The sequence below is a fragment of the Myotis yumanensis genome, unplaced genomic scaffold (assembly GCF_028538775.1).
Source record: "Myotis yumanensis isolate MYYU_CA2020_CCGP unplaced genomic scaffold, mMyoYum1.0.hap1 SCAF_14, whole genome shotgun sequence".
In the NCBI taxonomy this organism is placed as follows: Eukaryota; Metazoa; Chordata; class Mammalia; order Chiroptera; family Vespertilionidae; genus Myotis; species Myotis yumanensis.
This window is the reverse complement of record NW_027223765.1, coordinates 10,096,546-10,120,164: the sequence shown is the minus strand read 5'-3', so window position 1 is coordinate 10,120,164 and position 23,619 is coordinate 10,096,546. Positions and strand designations below refer to the sequence as shown.

At 37.5% G+C, this 23,619-nt stretch overlaps 1 protein-coding gene across 28 annotated transcripts in view; it reads right to left on the bottom strand.

Annotated features, from left to right (window-relative positions):
• LRRFIP2 (LRR binding FLII interacting protein 2) overlaps nt 1-23,619 on the bottom strand; it is a 101,477-nt gene that overhangs the window by 61,988 nt on the left and 15,870 nt on the right. For 16 of the 28 annotated variants that reach the window (XM_070391708.1, XM_070391709.1, XM_070391704.1 and 13 more), the window contains exons 2-4: nt 23,405-23,546; nt 2,359-2,445; nt 1,158-1,208 (exon numbers count right to left, since the gene is read on the bottom strand). In XM_070391708.1, the coding sequence (XP_070247809.1) occupies nt 1,158-1,208; nt 2,359-2,445; nt 23,405-23,494 (228 nt within the window). In that variant the 5' untranslated portion in view covers nt 23,495-23,546. The remainder of the gene's footprint in view (nt 1-1,157; nt 1,209-2,358; nt 2,446-23,404; nt 23,547-23,619) is intronic. The other 12 variants (XM_070391701.1, XM_070391724.1, XM_070391707.1 and 9 more) reach the window with 1 other exon arrangement.

Below are 23,619 nucleotides of genomic sequence, written 5' to 3'. Positions count from 1 at the left end.
AAGAAATTAAACTAATATTTCCATAGAAAATTGCAAGCAAAAGTGATTTCTTTTATTCACACAAAACATTCTCAATGTACCATTAGTAATATTAATCCAGTTACATGCAGAAGATACTTTACAGATTCCATTCCCAAATAATCAAACATCTTTTTTTCTCTCTTTTCTAAAATAGCACAAGGAGAAGTATGACAAAGTTTTAAATTTATAGGTCAATATAGTCATAAATATTTTAATTCTGGCTGTACCCTAAAATGCTGCTATAGAAGGGATTTTCTTATAAAAGTTGCTGACTTAGCAATAATTAGACAGTAGTTCTTAACCCTTTAGGGATCACACAGTCCTTTGAGTATCTGATGCTAAAAATACACATGGGCATTTCACATACATACATACTAGCGTATATGTATATATATATTTTTTCAAAATTTTGTGTGAGATTTTATGGCTTCATGTCCCAAGCCTATTCACATACCAAGTTAAGAACCCCTACAATAGGAGACAATTGGGGAACTCATCAACATTGGAAAAAATTCAAAGTTAGGAATGATTCACAGTAACTAATATTCACAATTTGCTCTTGTAGCTAACAAATTTGGGAGTCGTGGTAGAAGACTTGAAAAGGAAATAGGATTACTGAAAAATTAAGAGTAATTTTCAAAGGAGATGGAAGAATGACTCTCAATGAAGACCCTGCTAACTTTGTGTGTGTGTGTGTGTGTGTGTGTGTGAGAGAGAGAGAGAGAAAAGAAGAAGAAGAAGAAGAGGAGGAGGAGGAGGAGGAGGAGGAGGAGGAGGAGGAGAACAGGGAAGGAGGGAAAAGGGAGCAAGAGTCAAGGGGAGAGGAGGAGAGAGGGAGAGAGGAACAAATTGAAGGGAAAGAAGAACAAACCCATAGGAAGAAAAAATACTCATCTACTCAATCTTTCTTGGTCAGAAGTATTCCTTAGATGAGTGTGAGATTGTAGACTACAACAGAAACGGTTGGACTCCAAGTACAAATTTTGATCACTAAAGACAGAAGGGAGAATCTCTGACCTTTAGGTTCAAACATGCCAACCACTTTTACTTTGCAAACTATTAGTCAATGTTTTACTTCAAGATTGCATTATTTCAGCAAGTGATCACAACATGCAGGACAGGCAATCCTGGCCTACCAGCCACTTGTGAATCTGTCCCCACTTCCGATCAAAGGAATGATGAGAATGCTACAAATGCAAAAGTTTCATAAACTAAAGAGTTTCCAAGAGTTACTGCATTCTCTGAAAAGTCTTAAATGAATTGTATACATTTGCCCTGAAGTGCAGATTGTTGACTCAAAGTTACACATTCAAAATACAGAAAATTACTAAGCTAAATATGTTCAATAATAAGAGACCTATGGTTCTCTGTAGTTTAGAGAATCATAAATAGAAGTTATATTTAATAATTATCTCCTTATAATTTACTATAACTTTAGGAGTATAAAAGACAATGCATTGCAACGTTTTCCTTTCAAGTCAAGAACTGCATTCAATATTTAAAACTATATATGAGGTTAAAAAATATTACAACATATTAACGATCTTTCTTTTTGTGTTTAGCTATAACAATAAGGAAACTATACACTTCTCTTAATCCATTAGCAGAAGACACACCAGCAATGTCAAAATAAAGTGCTTAGTACTACCCTGCAGGTTTTCCCCCTTTATATTAATACAGCATCATAAATATGTTTATGGGAACTTTCAGAGTTAGGTCAATATCAGAGGAAAGGTTAAAAAAAAAGAGCACTGCCAAATCTCAATATACCTATTTTTAAAATTTGATTTGCTTCTTTCTGGTGATAAAAGAATACTGAAATTTATTAACTACAGAAAAGTATAAGTAAAATTAATCATAATTCCACCATAGACAAAGTATTGATAGTAACCACTTCTTTCTAGTAGTTTTTGATCCTATATATGGGTACCAGGCTTTGTAACACAAAATTGGAGTCTTACAAGTCTTACAGTTTGTTGCTGTTGTTGTTTTTCATTTTCTTACATGAATTTTCTGCCGTTATTAAATATGCTTAAAAACTATAAGGTTGAGTAACATCACAGTGCTTTACTGTGTAGATATCATAATATAATTACTTGAAATTCTAAGATATTTAGAACTATAGTAAATAACATAGCAAGAGTTATATGTGTTTGCTGTTATTATTTAAAACAAATATCACATTTAACTTGCTGATGTATAATGGATTGTTAAGATACAAACAACAGATTACACTCTTCCCAGTGTTTCAAAGGGAACTAGATTTACTTCAGAAGTAAACTAGCCAAATATGGTTTTTGAGACTAGCACGAAATTAGGGTTATTCCCCTCAATTACCTCTTTTTGCTGTCGTTCCAGTTCTCTCATGCGTATATCTCTTGCTTCTGCCCGGGCAGCCCGTTTTGCTGCCAGTCTTGCCTCTGCCTGAAAAGTAATATAAAGATTCAGCTTTGTTTAAAAAGAGCTACCACCACTACCTCTACCCCAGGGGGGAGAATAAGGAGCAAATAAGACACGACCTTCCATTGGGTAGAGACTGGGGAGGGCAAGATATCCTCTATCAGCAGTTTGACTGACTTCAGTCAAATCCTTATATACTCATTTCTCTCTCCAGTCCCAGAGTCTCTCCTAAAATCCAGGCCTTCACCTTTAACTGCTTGCCTTGATTACTCATTCAAAACATTTCACACAAGTCATTATGTATCTCTCCAAACTTGCTTTTCCAGAATGTCTTTCCCTAGCAATTGAATCATATAAATTAGAAACATCAGAACAAACCTCTATTTCATTTTGCACACTGCCCATGTCCAGTTCCCAAGTATTGTCAATTCTCTACCCCTGAGTTTCTCGCAAACCTATCCTGGCCTTTTTGATTCCACTGTTTCTGCTTGTTTCAGGAACTCTTCAATGTCTCTCTCTTTAAATTGAGATATAATTCACATATCATCAAACTCACCAATTAAAAGTATGGTTCTGTGGTTTTTTTAGTATAGTCACCGGGCTGCACAACTATCACTACTAATTCCAGTACTTGCCCACGTGTACCAGTTGCTCCCATCTGCGGCCATTCCTGGGCTCTGCTGTGCTCTATTAAGCCTCTCTTCAGACTGTTTCCTTGGCAGGAGGTATTCTCTCCTATTCAGCTAAAATATAACCTCCTATGAAGGCCCGATTCCCTCTTTCATCGAGTAATACTGTACGCACATGCCTCTATTGTGGCTTTACTATGCTGCATTGAAGTGACATGCTCTGTCACCCCACAACTTGCATGCCTCAATGTCTGCTAAGTAAACAAAAGAATTTCAAGCCACCAGCCGAAGTCTCAAGGAAATGAGACCAGGAAATAGCTTGATGCACCACATGAAACAAAAATCTTCTCTCTGGTTTCTATCTTGTAGTGGTTTCCTCTGTTCTTGGCCACATCCTAACTCTGATTTCAATCTCCCCTTCTGATATCTACAGCAGTTGTTTCTTCTCATTTGTTATATCCGTGCCCACGCCTTATACTAAGAAGTGGTTCAGCCAATGTTTAAAAGGGTCTACTGTGTGTAAGCTATTATGCTAGATGCTAAAAATACAGAATAAGATATGACATCTCTGCCTTAAAGAAGTTCACAATCTAATTGAGGGAGACAGAAACACAATGTTTACAAGGAGGGAAGCATGCAAGAGGGAGCAATTAAGTTACGCCTGGCAAGGTCATAACAGGCTTCTAAGAGGAGGAGACAGTTTAATAGTTAACATTTATTCAACTACCCAATTTTGGAAATTTCCCAGTCAGCTTAACTGGCCTTTCAGTAGCAAAAACCCTAGGAAGTTACTGTAGTCTACCAACCTCCAGCTCTAAACACTGACATAAATTTTACACTGGCCTCTATCTTTTAAAAACCTATATCCCCACCCTGGCCAGTGTGGCTCAGTTGGTTGGAGCGTCATCCGTATAACAAAAGGTTGCAGGTTCGATCCCCAGTCAGGGCACATACCCAGGTTGCAGGTTCAATCCTCCGTCAGGGGGAAAGTAGGAGGCAACCAATCAATGTTTTTCTCACATCGATGTTTCTATTTCCCTCATCCCTCTAAGATCAATTAAAAATAAAAATAAAAAGGACTATACCCCCACTTTCCTTTATTTTTTTAAAGTATGCTCTGCCTTCTCTATCCCTCTATGACTAAGCACCACTTTATTAGTAGAGTTTGTATTTACAGAAAAAGACTACAAGTCTAAGTTAGAGAGCAAATACATTTTTAAATTACCAAGTATCATTTTCCTGGGAAAATTTTTCAAACCTCTTTTTTTAATTTAAGAAAGCCATAACAATGTGTAGGAGTTTTCATTTCCATGTATATTAATTAGCTTTGTACTTGTGGCCTCCCTTAGAAATTTATCAAGAAGGCCAATTTCATCCTTCTAATATCTATAGCCACTTCTGCACAATAGATACTAAAATGGGACTTCCCTCACCAAACCGAAATTATAGATCACTGAAATCTATTCTCGAACAAAACTTCTTTTACAACAAAAGGGAGAGGAACCTGACTACTGTGTAACAGAAAGAACGTGGACTTCTGAGCCACAAAAACACCCTTCCCCTCCCTTTGTCACTTAGCCAACTTGATCAAAACTCAGATGTTACTTCCCTTGGACATGGTCCTGAAGAAGGAAGGCCCCTGGACAATTTGGTTCTTTAGATACACTGCTACCAGATGCCTAAGGCAGCGCGGACAGGAGAGGCCAATCTAGCAGACAAAATGCATGCTCTATACTTATACTCAGTGATTTTACCTCTTCTATCTCATGGCACACATAAACTAATTTTTAAATTCTGCAGCACACCAAAAAATATATTTTTTGCCAATCTGACAAAAAAAATAGGTATAATTTTGATTCATTCATTGTTGTGTTGGCATTTTTTATTTGACAATCTAAGGAAAAGAGGTCAGTGCCCCTGAATAAATAGTCAGGTATTGTAAGTTTTAAAAATTCTTGCAGCACACCAGTTGAAAATTGCTGCTTATAAAAAGAAAAACAAACAAAAAAAAACCAACAAAACAAAACAAAAAGAAAATTGCTGCTTATAATGATACATTTTTATACAGACCAATTATAGCTACACAAAGCATACTCCTGGGTAGTAACACTAGCATTCTCCCCTCAGAATACAATGACATGAAAGAGCTGCTACAGATTTAACACTACCTCACAAATGTAAAATAAATGGGACCTCACAATAAAAGACCACAAAAATTCAGCCAAGTACAAAACAAAGTTGGATAAAAAGTTAAACATAGAATTACCATTTGATCCAATAATTCCACTTCTGAGTACATAGACCAAAGAATTGAAAGCGAAGATTCAAACAAATATTTGTAAACCAATATTCATAAGCAGCATCATTAATAAGAGTCCAAAGGTGGAAAGAACCCAACTGTCCATCAACAGATGAATGGATAAACAACGTGAGTTATACATGTGTATGGAAAAGGGTGCAGTAATAAGCCATAAATTCTTTACTGTACAGGTCATGCCATGGTGGGTAGTCAGGCCCCAGACCTGTAACTTCTTTAGTGAAAGGTTTTTAAGCAAACCCTATCTATTGTTCTTGCGCATCAAGGTGAACATACCTTTGAAATGCCAGAAGTAATACCCTCCAAGGCGTGTAACCACGCTCAAGAAAGCACATAATCTGGTTAACTATCATGTAATCCAATCCCACCTTGCTTTCTTCTGCCTTCACATAATCTTCCTTATATTCCCTCCTTAAATTCTAAATGCATAAAAGAAACCGAAACTGTTATTCTGGGGAGCATTTGAAATCTTGCTCTCTAGCATATGTTATTAGTTTTGACTCAAACTCAAAAATTTCCCATAGGTTTGAGTGTTTTTACATAGCTATACAGACATATGAAATATTATTCGGCCTTACAAAAAAAGAAACTTGACACATGCTAAAACAGCCGCGGGCAAACTACGGCCCGCAGGCGGGATCTGGCCCGTTTGAAATGAATAAAACTAAAAAAAAAAAAAAAAGACCGTATCCTTTTATGTAATGATGTTTACTTTGAATTTATATTAGTTCACACAAACACTCCATCCATGCTTTTGTTCCGGCCGTCCGGTCCAGTTTAAGAACCCATTGTGGCCCTTGAGTCAAAAAGTTTGCCCACCCCTGTGCTAAAACATGTGCAGCCTCTACTGAAAACAGCTTAGCAGTTCCTCAAAACATTAAACATTGACAATAATATCCAGCAACCACCTCCAGATATGCACCTAAGAACATATGTCCACACAAAATCTTGTACATGAATGTTCATTAGCAGCACTATTCACAACAGTCTAAAAAAATTAAAACAAGCCAAATGTTCATCACCTGATGAATAAATAAACAAAATGTGGTCTTATCCATACAATGGAATATTATTCAGCTATAAAAAGAAAAACTGATAGAGGCAGGCTACAACATGGATAACCTTAAAAACATGCTAAGTGATAAAAGCCAGACACAAAAGGACACATTGCATAATTCTATTTATATAAAATGTGCAGAATAGACAAATCCACTGGCACTTGGGGAACATGATTGCTAATTGTTATGGGGTTTCTTTTTGTGCTGATAAAACATTCTGCAATTAGAAAGTGGTGAGTGCTACACATCCTTGTGAATGGACTAAACACCACTGAAATTGTATACTCTAAAATAACAAATGTAATGATATTTAACTTATATCTCAATTTTAAAATTTTTAGCAGAGTACTGGGTACATAAAAAAAAAAATACAATGCCGAAGATAAACTAATAGTAAAATATGCAACATTTCAGTACATAAAATTCAATAAATAAAACAGGAGAAAAGAAATCTATCTAGTGATCTAGTACGTTTGGAAAATGCCAACTTACACTTTTTTTTAAATCAGTCTTTATGAATTTCCAAGACAGGGATAAAATAATAAAGCATTTTCAGACTTACATGATCACACTACGAAATAAACCCTAAATAATTCTTCAAAAATTGTATTCCAAGGAACACATGTGGGAAATAATGATTAAACTTAATGGCAGTATACCAGAATCCAATTCAAACTATATTAAATTCAGTTAAGGGGTAACCTTACCTCTGATTTTAGTATTTATATCAGCGGTTCTCAACCTGTGGGTTGCAACCCCTTTGGGGGTCAAACGACCCTTTCACAGGGGTCGCCTAAGACCATCGGAAAACACATATATAATTACATATTGTTTTTGTGATTAATCACTATGCTTTAATTATGTTCAATTTGTAACAATGAAAATACATCCTGCATATCAGATACTTACATGACGATTCATAACAGAAGCAAAATTACAGTTATGAAGTAGCAACGAAAATAATTTTATGGTTGGGGGGGTCACCACAACATGAGGAACTGTATTAAAGGGTTGCGGCATTAGGAAGGTTGAGAACCACTGATTTATACAATTAAAATAACGTTATCAGAATAATCTCATAATCAAAACCCAAACTTTCAAAATAATGTGGAAGATAATATAACTACTACCATTTCAGCAGTTACCTAAGCAAAGCTAGATGCTTATTTGTCTTTAATCCACAAACTAACTCCTTGAGGTATGGAAAGGTTCAGTAACTTGCCCAACAGTCCTTGGCCAGCAAGTACGGAGCTGAGATTCACATCCTAAGAATCTGACTCTAGTTAACACTCTTAACCATGTTGCCACACTTGTATCTTTAAACCCCAAGTATAAGAAAGAGCATATCTTTAGACAAATAATAAAGGTTTACTTTGGATGAATTATCCTAAGATTTTTCAACTTAACATAAATTCTTTCTTTTCTGTGAAATGGTACCATTCTGGTTCTTATTTCTTTGACCATGACTTTACTACCCCCAATGTAGGTAATGTCCTTTGCTGCACAGCCTTTCATCTTCTTATTCCATATTTTCACTTACCAGCCAATGAGAATGACTCAAATCTAACATCTCAAGCTCTGACCAAAATCAAAGTCGACATTTCTGTCTAATGGGTCTCTTATTAATAAACTTAAGAGTGAATAAAAGCAAACTCCTCTTCCCTCAGTGAAGAGGGCTGACTTCCCTATTTTCCAATCTACAGAAATGAAACCCGTGTTACATTTGTTCCAAACACAAGTTCTCGGGGCCTCCTACTTCCTAACCAAATCTTCCTGTTCAAGGTCCCTGGAATCCAATCTTTCATTTCCATTCCAACATTTTCCTCTTCTAAGCATTCTGTTTCCTAATTCCAACTTCACTTTATCCATTTCAACTCTCCTTCCACCCTTGATAGTCCATACTATAAATTGTTGAATTAATCTGCCTGCAACACCAAGAAACAATCGAAATAAAACATCCTAAAGTAAAATTTGATTAGCCATAATATATTTTATGATGCCCAATATGCAAAAGCATCCTTATACTTTCTGAATTTTAAATGTGAATTCTGTTACTGCTTCAGATAAACACAGAGCTAATGTAAATTTGCCGTAGTTCCCAGGGGTACTGCAAATAAACTCAACTAAGGCCAATCCTATTATAACGCTTCCATTTGTCCAGTAGGTCTACAAGTAAGGCGGGATCTATCCAATCCACTGGACAGTGCTTACTGTTTCCTTGGAATATAATCCACAAGTCAAATTTCATTTGGGAGTATTATTGGGAAAAAAAAAACTATGTTAATTTTTTTTAAAGTTTGATCCCATCATCCTAAGATTCAAAGGCAAGAGAATTATATTATATAACAATAAACTAATATAAATTTATATATTGTTATCTAACATAAAGTCCATACTCCACAGGGAATTTGCCAAACTATCTGATCTCTCTTCTGTCTTTACTTTCCCACTCTATTGGTTTGTTCTTCTCATCATAAGTAGGTTCAAAGCCTCTCTCTTATCTTATAAAAACAAACGAAAAATACCATCTGGTTAAATTCTACCTTGTCTTCTCTTTATAACCTACTTTTCTACTAGCACCTCCCTCCTTAATTCTCACTTGCATCAAATGACTGCATTCTGGCTTCTGTCTAAATCACTTTATTGAAATTGCTCATGCAAAAGTAACTAATGACCGCTAACTACCAAACCTAGTAAAATTTTTCTATTCTTCTCTCACTTGTCCTATCTGACTTCCAACATCAATGATCACTCAATTTCTTCTTTAAAATCTCACCTTCTGGCTTTCTGCAACACTAATCTTTCCTGGTTTTCCTTTTGACTCAACCTCTCTTCCTTAGAATCATTCATATATAGATTCATTTTCCCCTGCTAGCGCCTTAAATTTTTTAAATTTTAATATAATAAAAGCTTCCAGGCTTGATCTCACTTTTTTCACTCTATGTTCCCTGCATGAGTAATATTGGTAGTTTGCAAATCTTTATGTCCAACCCAGCCTTTCTTCCACAGTCCCTGATCGAACCGGCTCTTAAACACTGGGGCTGTTTCCCGTTCCCCGACCTCTCTCCAGCCATACTGCACTATTATTCTGGCAGTTGCTCACATGGTTCAGTTGTTTCATACCCCTGTGCCTGTAAAGTGCTTAGGAAGCAATACACAAAAATCCATAAAACCAGGGAGAACTTTTATTTATTTTTAAAGAATTTTATTGATGTTTAAAGAAAGAGAAAGGAAGGGAGAGGGAGAGAGAGAAACATTGATGTGTGAGAGTGATGCATGCTCCCTACCAGGGATTGAGCCCCCAACCTGGGCATGTGCCTTGACTGGGAATCAAACCAGCAACTTTTCAGTACGTGGGACAATGCCCAATCGAACCACACCAGCCAGGGCTATACTAGAACTTTTAGAAAATGGACAGGAAGAATATATTATTATTTTATTAAAGTGGTCCCCTGTTGTGGTGGGGAGGTAGGCCTGGGCGTGGGGAGTGAAACAAAGGGTCCTGAACTTGGTTTGTAATGTCTTCTTTCTCCCTTCCTGCCTCTTTGTAAAGAAAAGATCAAAAACAACTGTCACAAAATGTTGACATCAGTTAATGTTGGGTGGTGGACTCATGGACACATATATTATCATCAAAACCTTTCAGCATTTACTATTTTTCCAGAAAGAATAATACATCAAAACACACACTCCTGTATCTTTATAAAAAGGGAAACCTTGCCCTGACCAGTTTGGCTCAGTGGATAGAGCGTCGGCCTGCGGACTGAAGGGTCCCAGGTTCGATTCCAGTCAAGGGCATGTACCTTGGTTGCGGGCACATCTCCAGTAGGGGATGTGCAGGCAGCTGATCGATGTTATTCTCTCATCAATGTTTCTAACTCTCTATCCCTCTCCCTTCCTCTACGTAAAAAATCAATTAAAAAAAAAATTTTTTTTTTTAAAAAGGGAAAACTCTAGTTTTAAAGCTTTTGCCTACTGTGATCATGTAACAGTTTTAAAGAGAGGCAAATTAAATTTCATAATGCACTGACTGAACCATGTCTGTAATTGTCAGCCTGCATGTATATCCATAATATAAAACTCATGCAACTGGCATGAGTTATAGAGATAGGTATAATCTGGACCTTTACAGACTATGCTTAAATTTCAAGAAATCTGAAACACAAAATTCTAAGAAGTAAAACATTCATGGAAAATGACTAATTCAGGTAGCTAAGACTCAGAGTTTACTGTGTTTAATTCTGTTTATTCTTCCATGGCACTCATGCCAAAAGAACCCTGAAAGTCAAATTAAGAGACATAATATTTATTGTGTTGCTATGGTTTCCAAATTAACAAATAAAAATCATCACTCAATTTCCTAGCAACATCCCTTTAGTAGAAAATCTTAGGTTGCATTTTTCTTAGATCTTACAATATAATTACGTTGCACCACCTTTTTAAAAGCTTTTGATACTTGAAGACCAAATATTTAAATTTTTCTGAGCATAAATACCAATATGTATTAGATCAAATATAGAGATTTTAACCCATTTTCTTCTGCTGTCAAACTATATCTGCCTTTTATTCAAAGACCTTTTGATAGCAAAATATTCTTTTGGAATCAAAGAGGAAATTTAAGATTATAGACTTTAGTACTGAGGTCTAAGTACAACCCAATAAAAAGATAGTACAGGAAAACTGAAACTTTTAATCTATAATGACATATCTAACCAAAGGAGAAAATATGAATCAGTTTTAGCAGATATACTGGGGGGAGAGGGGAGGTTTTGCTAGTACAGTGTATTGTCTTCACATTTAGGTTAATAATACTATGCTATTTGAATTTTTACCCCCAAATTCCTGTAAGTCACAGGAATGGTGAAGATTATGACAGTGAACATTATACCAAATATTTTTCCAATCATATTGACACAAAACTAAGTCTTAGGGTTCAAAAATCCTCCCTTCATTCTGGTTAGAGGGACAAATCAAGGGACAGAGAGATTTGAGAGTAACACTGGATGGAATAAAGAGAGATCTGCCCTTGATGGGCATTGGCTGAATTCATGCACTAATACCAACAAAAGGAATCCCAAATGACTGAATAACAACTTAGATTTACACTTTCAAAGAATCTGTCTAATAAAATCAATAAATACAGAGGGGGGATTTTTAATTTATTTTTTAACTGCGTAGAAATGGAAAGAAAAACATACACTTTTTATAACTCTGAAAAAGTAACTCACATTTCAGAATCTCTTAAAAATTTTTGTGTACCATCACTGAGAACATTTAAAGGTATTTTAAATAAGAGTAATTCTGCCTCCTGTGGAGTTACTTTTTCAGACAAATCCAATTTGCATGGAACAATCTGAAGCAAACACACAATGATCAAAAAAAGTGTCAGAATTAAGAAAAACTTGAGACTGGGCTTTGAAATCTTAGCTCTTTAGGGCTCTACTTGAGGAGTGATTTTCTTCAACTCTATACCTTCTCCCTAGAGAATTTCATCCACACTCTTGATTTCAATTACCTTCTACATGCTGACAAGTCTCAAAAGATCTATCTTCAGCACAAACCTCTCCTTTGACCTCTTGATCTATATTCCCAAAACTACCTCTTCAAAATCTCCACTTAGATGCCTCACAGGCACCTTAACTCAACACATGCCAACACAAATACATGATCTTCCTTCCCCAAACCTCCTCCCCACTCTAATGTTCCCTACTATCCACCCAGATGCACAAGCCAAAACTTCCCCTGGCTGCTATATAACCATAGTCACACCTTGAATGTCCAACTACTTACCTCTCCATTCCAACAACCTCTCATCATCCCACTGTCATCACTCTAGGCCAAGCCACCACTGCCTCTGCAAGACTTATGAGTCCTCCCCCTCATCCACTGACGCCTCTTTCTGCTATAATATCAAACTTACAGTAAAGTCATCCTCATATGGCACAAATCTGATCATGTGGTACCACTACTTAAAACCCTTCAATGTTTTTCCACTGCTCTTATGACAGACCAAAATCCTAAACAGATTCTGTAAGAGTTCATATCAGGGTTCTCAATCTTGCCCTATTGACAATTAGGCCAGTTTATTTTTCATTGGGGGGTGGTGGGGAAGGTTTACTATACACTGTAGGATGTTTTAGCAGTATCCCTGGCCTCTACCCACAAATGTCAGGAGCACACCCCCTTGTCTCTCTCTCCTTCCACACCCCTTGTGACAGGCAAAAATATCTCTACACTGCTAAATGTCCCCTGGGGGACAAAATGACCCTGGGTTGAGAACCACTGGCCTACATGATCTGGCACCTGTAACTAACCTCTGGCTACTCTCCTTTTTGCTGTCTAGGTTATTAACAGTGATATTATGGGAGGCACAATAGTTAAGAGTGCAGAAGCCCAAATGTAAATTTCAGCTCTACCTCTTTCTAGTAACTGCAAATTACTTCCCTTCTCCATGCCTTGGATTCATCCTTGAGAAATGAGAATAGTAGACTCAACAGAGTTATGAGGATTAAATACATTTAAAGTACTTAGAACAGTGCCTGGCTTATAACAACAGCTCAGTAATGTCAGCTGTTATTTTTGTTATCTGAATTCTCAATATTCTTTCAGCTCAAAAGCTTGTCCCTTAGAGTTCCCTCTGACTGGAAAGCTCTTCCCAACATCTGACAATTCCCTTCCCACTCATACCCCTGCCCCACCACCTAAATAATTGCACTCATCCTTCAAAAACCATTTGAAATCATTTCTCAAGAAAGCCTTCCCAAAACCTGAGTTGCCCTGTCACACACTCTATAATAAAACCATTTACTATTCACTCAAAGCACTTGACACAGTTAAACTGTTCTCTCGATTCCAAGAATACCACTGATTGTGACATACACTGACATACACTGACAATCACAGCTTTCGATTTCAGAAAAGAAATCACCATACTAAATGTAGACATTAATTATGAAAGAAAAAAGGAGCTGAAAATTGAGGAACCAGTCCATTAGGAAATTACTTGCTTTATGTCTATTATCTTTTCTAGAATCTAAGCTACATAAGGGAAATGACCATGTTAGCCCTTTCCACCCCATATCCTCTGTACCTGACACACCATCTGTGAAGAGTAGATGCTCAATAAACATTTACTGAATGAATGACATTCAAAATTCATGGTTGTTTATTTGTTTTTAAGATTTTTTTATTTTTAGAGAGAACAGAAGGGAGAAGGAGAGAGAGAACATCAATGTGAGAGCAAAACATCAATCAGCCGCCTCCTTCACAACCCCTGCTGGGATGGAACCCACAACCCAGGCATGTGCCCTGACTGGGAATCAAACCAGTAATCTTTCAGTGCACGGGATGACACCCAATCAACTGAGCCACACCGGCCAGGACCATGTTTTTAGTTCTCACCCAAGGATATTTTAGGTACATGCCGTTGACCAGAATCAAACCTGAGACCCTTCTGTCTTAGGACCAACACTCTAACCACTGAGCAAACCTGCTAGGGCCAGGCCATGTTGGAATAAACAAACAAAACAAAACAAAAAAACCTCTATTCTCTCCCAGCCAGGTGACTCCCAGCTGGTATCCTTGCTGTATTGATTGGAGTTTCACCTTGTATACCAAAAAGGTTGTGGGTTCAGTTCCTGGTCGTGGCACATACCTAGGTTGCAGGTTCAGTCCCTGGTCAGGGGGTGTACAGGAGAAAACCGATCTCTCTCTCTTTCTCTCTCTCTCTTTCTCCCCCTCCCTCACTCCCTCCCTCCCTCAAACCAATAAACATCCTAAGGTAAAGAATAAAGAACCACCACCCTATTCTCAAATAAAACATGGCATTAATGTTCTTAATTATTGCTGATTATAATTCTTCTCTGCATTCTTTAAAAATATTTTTATTGATTTTTAGAGATCAATTGAGCCACATAAGCCAGGGCGAGTCTTTGCATTTTTAAAAGCTAGTATCCTTGCCCTGGCAGGTGTGACTCAGTGGTTAGAGCATAGGCACGCGTACCGATTCCCATAGGTTCAATTCCAGTCAAGGGCACATACTTGGGTTGCAAATTCGAACCCCACCCCATCAGGGTGCGTGTGGGAGGCAACCAATCAATATGTCTTTCTCAAATCAATGCTTCTCTCTCTCTCTTTCCACCCTCTTCCTTTTGGTTTCCTCCCTCCCTTCTACTCTCTCTGAAAATCAATGGAAAAAATATCCTAGGGTGAGGATTAACAACAACAACAATAATAATAAAGCTGGTATCCTTGCTGTATTTTATCCTTAATTTGCCAAGACCTAAAAATGAATTATTCAAATAAGATAGCAAGATAACTATGAAAAGATCATTAGCTCTATTGAGCAATCAAGACTATCATTCCATACAACAATAACAATGAACAATATCTTTTAAATTAAGCACAAATGTTCCTTTTGTATCTTTCTCAGGCTGCGAAACCACAAATTTTTGGTTCTCATTACTGGATGCCTACAATGGCTATTACCTCCTTAGGGAGCAAAATGAAATCTAATCAGTGTCCATTAACAAATAAATAGATAAACCATATTTAGGATATATATACAATGAAATATTATTCAGTCATATAAAGGAATTAAGTCACTTACAGGGGGGTGCAGGAATGAAATTCTGATACATGCTAGAACATGGGTAAATTTTGAAGACATGATGGTAAGTGAAATAAGCCAGACACAAAAGGACAAATACTATATAATTCCACTTATGAAATATCTAGAAAAGTCAAATGCAGGAGACATATAGTAAATTAAAAGTCTGCCTGGCTGGTGTTGCTCAATGGTTGAGCACCAGATACCTGTGAGCCAGGAGGTCATGGTTCGATTCCCAGTCAGGGCACATGTCTGGATTGCAGGCTCAATCACCAGTAGAAGGCAGGCAGGAGGCAGCCGATCAATGATTGATTCTCTCTCATCATTGATGTTTCTATTTCTCTCTCCCTCTCCCTTCTTTGCCTTCCTGTCTCTGAAATCAGTACAAACACATTTTTAAAAAACAAAATAAAATGAATGCTTTAAAAAAAAAAAGTTACCAGGGGCTGGGAGAGAGGGAAGTAGAAAGTTATTGCTTAATGGTTACAGAATTTCTGTGTAGAGTGATGAAAAGATTTTAGAAATAGATAGTGGTGATGGTTACACAACAGAGTGAATGTAATTAATGGCACTAAATTGTAGACTTAAAAATGGTTAAAATGGCAAATTTTGTTATATGTATTTTAACAACTTTAAATAACTAATAATGTAATATACCAAAACTATTGGTATATTTGAATTACATACTTCCAATGGGTGAATTATGTTATGTGAATTATATCTCATTAAGCTATTAAAAAATGAAATCCAAAAGTTCTAGCAGCACAAACGTTAAACAGCCATAGAGCTTTCTTTCCTCCTTATTACTAAGAGTAGGTTTACGCACCAAATATGTACACGTGTAAATTCTGCTCAACAAAAATGTCTCCAAACACTATTTGCTAGACTCTAACTCCTATAAAACATGTTCAATTTCTATGCCTCTCACTGATTTTTTTAGAATTAAAAGAACTGTGCATTATGAGCATTAATTTTCTTTGGGTCATGGATCTTGAAAGAAATCACAGAATTTCAGAGCTGGAAGGATTCTCAGATCATCCAAAAACTAAGAGAGAGATCCAAGATGGTGGCGGAGTAGGTGGAAGTTGCACTCACCTCCTATCAGGACCAAACTGGAATCACAACTAAAATAGAGAACAATCAACCTGAATAACCAACTGAAGACTAGCTGAACAGAAGTCTTATAACCAAGGATTTACAGAAGCCACATGGAAACTGGTAGGAAGGAAGAGATGAGAAATAGGCTGGCCCCACTCTCACAGATGGTGGCTGAGAATCTGGAAAGATCCCTCAGCTGCCAAGGTTCCCCCTTAGGAGCGAGGGTGTGTCAACGCCATGCCAGGCTCTGCTGTCCAGAGTGCCAGAGCCAGGAACAAGCACCCACATAACATCTGGCTGTGGAGATCAGTTGGCATTCTGTCCGCCAGGGAGATAGGTGTGTCTGCTTGAAACCTAGGCACCCTCTTTTTAAAAAAAATATATATTTTTTTTTATTGATTTTTAGAGAGAGGAAGGGAGGGAGGCAGAGAGAGAGAGATAAAAACATCAATGAGAGAGATAAAAACATCAATGAGAGAGAAACATCAATGGGCTGCCTCCTGCACACCCCACTATTGGGATGGAGCCCACAACCCAGGCCTGTGTCCTGATAGGGAATCAAACCGGTGCCCTCTTGGTTCCTGGGTCAATTCTCAACTGATGAGCCACACCAGCTGGGCTAAGCATCTCTTAAAGGGCCAGTACACAAAATCTTGTTTGCAGCCACTCAACCTGAACTCATGCCCTGCTGAGGGGGTCACCTGTCTGGGCCCAGGGTGTAGAGGTCGGGCAGGCTCAGAGGATATCAATGACTGAGTAGTGTGGCTCTCGGGTGGGAACTATTTCTCCCATCTTGCCAAGAACCTTACCAGTGGCTCCCCTTCACAAAGATGCACTAGTCCCACCCATCAAACTCACAGCAGCCCCACCCTCTGGACTCCCAGAAAACCCACTCTCCTGATTCCTGGCAGATCACCTTGCTGAGATAAAGCACTCCAAGAGATCCAGGCAAAATCCAGAACAAACTGAGATGTGGTTCTGGAACATAGGCCATTTCCCCCGACCTTGCTGAGTGCCTGAGGAGTGCCTCCCCCTCACCAGAGATCTACTAGCCCCACCCTGTGGATTCCCTACAGCCCTGCCTTGCTGAGCTCAAGCTCTCCAGGAGGTCTGGGTAAAATCCAGGCCAGACTGATTGGTGTGGTTCTAGCACAGGGGCTATTTTTCCCTCGCACATTCGACCCCTTTGACCCTTTAGAGCCCTTCCTTCACACGGCCAAATCTTGGTCTGTTTGGGCCCGATAAACTCTGCTGCCCTTACCCTGACAATTCCATGAGACCTTGTCCCACCATAAAAGTCTGAGGAAACCCAGCAGATGGCAGCAAGCCTTGGTGTACCCTGGGACTTTCACTAAGTGGCCTCAAACCCAGCACTGGCACCAAGTTTAAGACTGTATCAATCTAGTCAACATCGCTCACCCCTACCTCTGTGATTCACTGAGAACCTATCTCTTGCAACTCAAGTACTACCAGAGGCTCTTTCAGTGACTGAGCCTAACAGGCAGCCATTAGGCGGATCTCGGGGGTGCCTTGCTGACCTGCCCCTGGACTTAGTGCTGGTGGAAACCAGCCTTGATGTGCAGCTTGGTCCTTCTCACGTACACCCAGGCACAGCAGAGGCAGCCACAAACCGTGGATCACTTTCTAGCTCCAAACAGGTTGCCCAGGACCAGACACAGACAGCATCTGACACTGATTTGCACCAAAGTCCCTCCCAAGAGTCCAGAACTGACACATACATCGGCAAGCCTCAGTCAACATCAGAGAAGGATCCAATTCGCTACACAACAGGCACATCCAAAGGGAGGCCTCAGCAGAGGCAAATTCCACTAAGTGTGGTTAACACCTCACAGCAGCTGATACATTGTGGTCAGGGTCAATCCTCAGTCAGCCAACCTGAGGGTCAACCCCACACATGAACAGGCTATTAGCAATCAAGACTCAATTACAACAGGAGGACTCACATAACCCGCACAAGGGACATTTCTGGAGCACCCAGCTAAGGTGATCAAGGAGATTGTGCCACTGGTCACTTAAAAAAATGAGAATAGTTTAAGAGAACTTATAGACAACATTAAGTATAATGACATCCTCATCATGAGGATACTAGAAGAATAATGAGAGCAAGAAATTGAGAACCTATTTGAAGAACTAATGACTGAAAATTTCCCTAACCTGATGAAGGAAAAAGACATACAAGTCCAGGAAGCACAGCGAGTCCTAAGTAAGATGAACACAAAGAGGCCTACACCAAGACACATCAAAATTAAAATTCCAAGGGTCAAAGACAAAGACAGAACCTTAAAAGCAGCAAGGAAAAGACAGTTAGCCTCCCATAAGACTGTCAGCTGATTTCTCAACAAAACATATCATACCAGAAGGGATTGACATGAAATATTCAATGATGAAAAGCAGGGGCCTATAACCAAGATTACCTTACCAGCAAGGCTATCATTTAAAAATTGAAGATGAAATAAAGATATTTCCAGGCAACAAAACACTAAAAGAGTTCATTACCACCAAACCAGTATTTCAAGAAATGTTGAAGCGTCTTCATTAAGAAGAAGAAAGAAGGGGGAAAAGAGAAACACAGGTATGAAGAACAGAATGCCAATAAATATGTACTTATCAATAATCACTTTAAATGTAAATGATTTAAATGCTCCAGCCAAAAGACAGAGGATAACTGAATGGATAAGAGAACAAGACCCATTTACAGAGGGAGGCAAAGTAGGTTTACAGTTGTTCATATGGAAAATAAAACAATAAGTAATAAGTAAGAATATAAAAATATACACTAATAAAAGAGAAACACGCAAATTGGTGTCACTCCACTACGCCCACCAGCCAATCAGAGCGACTATACAAATTAAGCCAACAAAGATGGCGGTTAATTTGCATATGCAGGCACGGAGCGAAGACTGAAGGCTCCAGCTGAAGTGAAAAGTGAAAAGTGAAGAGTGAAGACTAAAGAGGCTTGGCTTCTCTGCTACAGCTGCAGCGGAGAAGCCAGGCCTCGCTGTGGCCAGACCAAAGGCCTGGGTCCCAGGTGCCGGAGGAAAACCGGTACCAGCAGCCAGGGGAAGGAAGGCCTATTGTGTGAATCTTCGTGCAACAGGCTTCTAGTAAATAATAAAAATACAAGAATAAACTCTGTGTTTCATATACTCATAACTGTATAAATACACCACTGACATAAATGAATATATCTTCCAGACAGAAAATCAACAAGGAAAGAGCGGCCTTAAATGACACACTAGATTAGATGGATTTCCTGAATATCTTCAGAGCATTTCACCCCAATGGAGCAGAACATACATTCTTTTCAAGTGCACATGGAACCTTTTCTAGGACAGACCACATGTTAGGACACAAAACAAGTCTCAATAAATTTAAGAAGATTGAAATCAAATATCAAGCATCTTCTCTGACCATGATTGTATGAAACTAGATATCAATCACAAGAAAAAAATCTGAAAAACACACAAACACATTGAGGATAAATAACATGTTACTAAAAAAAAATGAGTTAACAATGAGATCAAGGAAGAAATAAAAAGATATCCTGAAACAAATGAAAAGGAGACCACAACAAGCCAAAATCTAAGGGACACAGGGAAAGTAGTCCTAAGAGGGAAATTCCTAGCATTGCAGGTCTACTTCAAGAAATAAAATAAATCTCAAATAAACAATCTAACCTTACACCTAAAGGAACTAGAAAAAGAATAACAACATGGCCAGTGTGGCTCAGTGGCTGAGTGTGTCAACCTGTGAACACATGCTCTGGTTGTGGGCTTGATCCCCGGTAGGTGGCATGCAGAAGGTAGCCGATAAATGCTTCTCTCTCATCATTTTCTCATCAATGTTTCTCTCTCTCTCTCTCTCTCTCTCTCTCCCTTCTTCTCTGAAATCAATAATAATATATATTTAAAAAACAAACAAACAAATAAAAACAAAAAACAAAGCCTAAAGTAAGTGGAAAGAAATAATAAAAATCAGAGCAAAAAAAACAACCCAAAATAGTCTTTATAAAATACAAAAGATCACTGAACCAAGAAGAGCTGGTTCTTTGAAAAGAGAAGACTAGATTAATAAACTTTCAACCAAATTCGTCAGGAAAAAGAGAGGACGCAAATGAATAAAATCAGAAATGAAAGAGGAGAAATAACAGCTGACACCACAGAAATAGAAAGGACTGTAAGAAAATATTATGAACAACTATATGCCAACAAATGGGACAATCTGGGAAAAATAAATAAATTCCTAGAAACACACAATCTCTCAACACTGATTCAAGGAGAAACAGAAAATGTGAATGAACTGATTACATCTAATGAAACTGAAGCCATAATCAAAATGTTCCCAACAAACAAAAGTCCTGGAACAAATGGCTTCACAGGTGAATTTTACCAAAGGTTCAGAGAAGAACTAGCACCTATCCTTCTCAAACTATTCCAAAAAAATTCAAGAAGAGGGAAGACTGCCCTGGCCTGTTGGCTCAGTTGACTGGAGCACTGTTCAGTACACCAAAAGTTGGTGGGTTTGATTCCCAGTCAGGTCACCAGATTGCAAATTTGATCCCCTTTTATGGCGTATACAGGAGGCAACTGATTGATGTTTCTTTCCCACATCAATGCCTCTCTCTCTCCCTCCCCCTTTCTGTCTCTTTAGAATCAGTGAAAAACATATCCTGGAGTAAGGATTTATTTTTTTTAAAAAAGAGCCCAGCCAGCATGGTTCAGTGGTTGAGCATGAACCAAGAGGTAATGGCTCAATTCCGAGTCAGGGCACATGCCCAGGTTGCAGGCTTGATCCCCAGTAGGGGGCATGCAGAAGGCAGTCAATCAATGATTCTCTCATCACCAAATCCATCTCTCTCTCTCCCTCTCCCTTCCTCTCTGAAATCAATAAAAATATTTTTAAAAAACGAAAATGTCCATACTATCCAAAGCAATGTATAGATTGAATGCAATTCCTATCAAAATACCAACGGCATATTTCATAGAATTAGAACAAACAACTGAATTTTAGTATGTATATGTGCTGTGGAAGAGAGCACAACAATCTAATTAAAAACTGGGTAGAAGATCTGAATAGCTATTTTTCCAAAGAAGACATAGTGATTGCTAAGAGATACATGAAAAGGTGTTCAATATCACTAATCATCAGGAAAATGCAAATCAAAACCACAATGAGATATTGCCAAACACCTGTTAGAAAGGCTCTCATCAAGAGAACAAGAAATAATAAGTGTTGGCAAGGATGTGGTGAGAAGAGAACTACTGTGAACTGGTGAAATAAAAATTGGTGCAGCCACTATAGAAAACAACACAGAGGTTCTTCAAAAATTTTTAAATAGAACTGCTTTATGGTCCAGCAATTCCATTTCTGGGTATTTATCTAATGAAAACAAACAAAAAAACCAACACTAACTCAAAAAGATATATACACCCCCATCTTCATTGCAGTATTATTTACAATAGCCAAGATATGGAAACACCTTTTTGACATTTATCTCTCAGCTTCATCTGTTTCCTTATCTACAAATAAGGCTAATAATAATAATAATACCTATCCTACCTAACTCACAAGGTTATTGTGAGAACCAAAATATGGAAGTACTTTCAAAATCATGAAAAGTTATAGAAAACAAACAATTAATGAAGGAGCTGGAGAAGATTCAGATACAGTATAGCAGAGTGAGTGGTTGTATGCTCAGACTTTGGAGCCAGAGATCATTTGTTTGAATCTAAGCTCTACTATTTCCTAGCTATGTGACGACCTTAGAAAAGTTACTTAACTATTCTGTGCAATGGTTTCTTCATCTGTAAAATGAAAATAATAATAAAGCCAATCTCAGAATTTTGTGAGGATTGAATTAATTAATGCATTTTTAATACTTAGAATAGTGTTTGTCACAGAGTAAGTACTCAAATGTTGGATGTTAGAACTTTATAACAATTTTGTAAATGAAGCATCGTACCCTCAAAAAGAGTTCAAATACTTAACAACAGTACAAAAAGAGCCTAGCAGGCGCTGGTATCCTCTCCCCTTTCAGAAATTTGAGTATATGCCTCCAATTTTGGAAGTAAACATTTTACATAGTTTCAATTTTCAACTAAAACTACGAGGCTTCCAAAATACTTTACTTATGCAAATATTTAATATGGCTGTAGAGTAATAGCTACTTTATTTCATTTTAAAATATCCTTTACCTTTTTATTTAAAAATATCTGATTTTTAAATTTTGTTAAAGTAATATAAATTTTATTGTCAATTTTTAGATTACTTTTCTTTGCTTCAAATATTCTCCTACAGAATTTGACTTCTAATTCAAAAGCTATCTGAGTAGCTTAAAAGAGGAAAAATGTAACAATGAACTGGCCAAAAAAGACTGTGTAATATGTCAAAAGGAAATAGCACTAGTTCGAAATGAGTTATTTACTAAGAATAACTAAGAGGAAGTGATGAGGGATTAATTCTCACCAAAAAAATATAATTTAATAATGCAGTACTCTAAACAATTCAAATACTACATTAGTTTATGGGCAGGTCTGCAGCTATAGATAGAGTCAGAGTCTGAAATAAAATTGGCACCTCACTAAGAAATCATAGCTAGGAGTTATCCTAAATTTCTAATATGCAACAGGAAATGTTGCTAGTGATTCAACAGGTGACACCCCTTCCTTTTTTTCTTTTTCTGAGTTGTCAACAAAATGAAACAAAAATGCTCCAGAAGCCCTGCTACTAGCTAAAAATTAAACATAAAAATTCCACTGCAATATTTAAAAAAACAGCTAAGACACTGAATCTGAGCAAATACCAAATAAGGATTATTTCTATCAACATTTATACAGTGCCTCCTGTGTAATATACATATTAACTGCATATAGCCCAATGAACATCTATAATCTAGTTATCATATTTTCAAGATTCTAATTATCTTAAGTTTCAATATGAAGATTAATTTTAAATTTCAATATGTTAGGACTATAATTATAAACATCAATATATTAGTTCTAGTACCTAGAACTCATATTATCCACAAAAAGAAAATGAAAAATTAATTTAAATGAGTTGAATAAATATCCAAGTAAAGAAATGGCAACTATATTTTATTCTAACACAGTATTTCAGAAGTCAAATACATTATTTATAGCAAACATTCTGAAACTAGCTCAATGAATGAACGTCTATAACTCTCTAACCCCAGGATTTTTACAACATTCTCATCTGTACATGTCAGTGTTGAGAGGGGGTTTTCCACACACACCTCTCTGGCAATGTTACTTAGAGCTTCATCTTCTGCAGAAAATCGGTCTTTGACAGGTGTCCTTTTCCTTCCAGAACCAGGAGTCCCCATCTTGTCTTGATCGTCTTTTAACTCTGAAAGATGATTCAGTCTGTTTTCAGCCCTGAAATAAACAGAAATAGAATAATTTAGGATATTTCTCTTTGTGCAGTTTTAACATTCATTTGTATATTCAC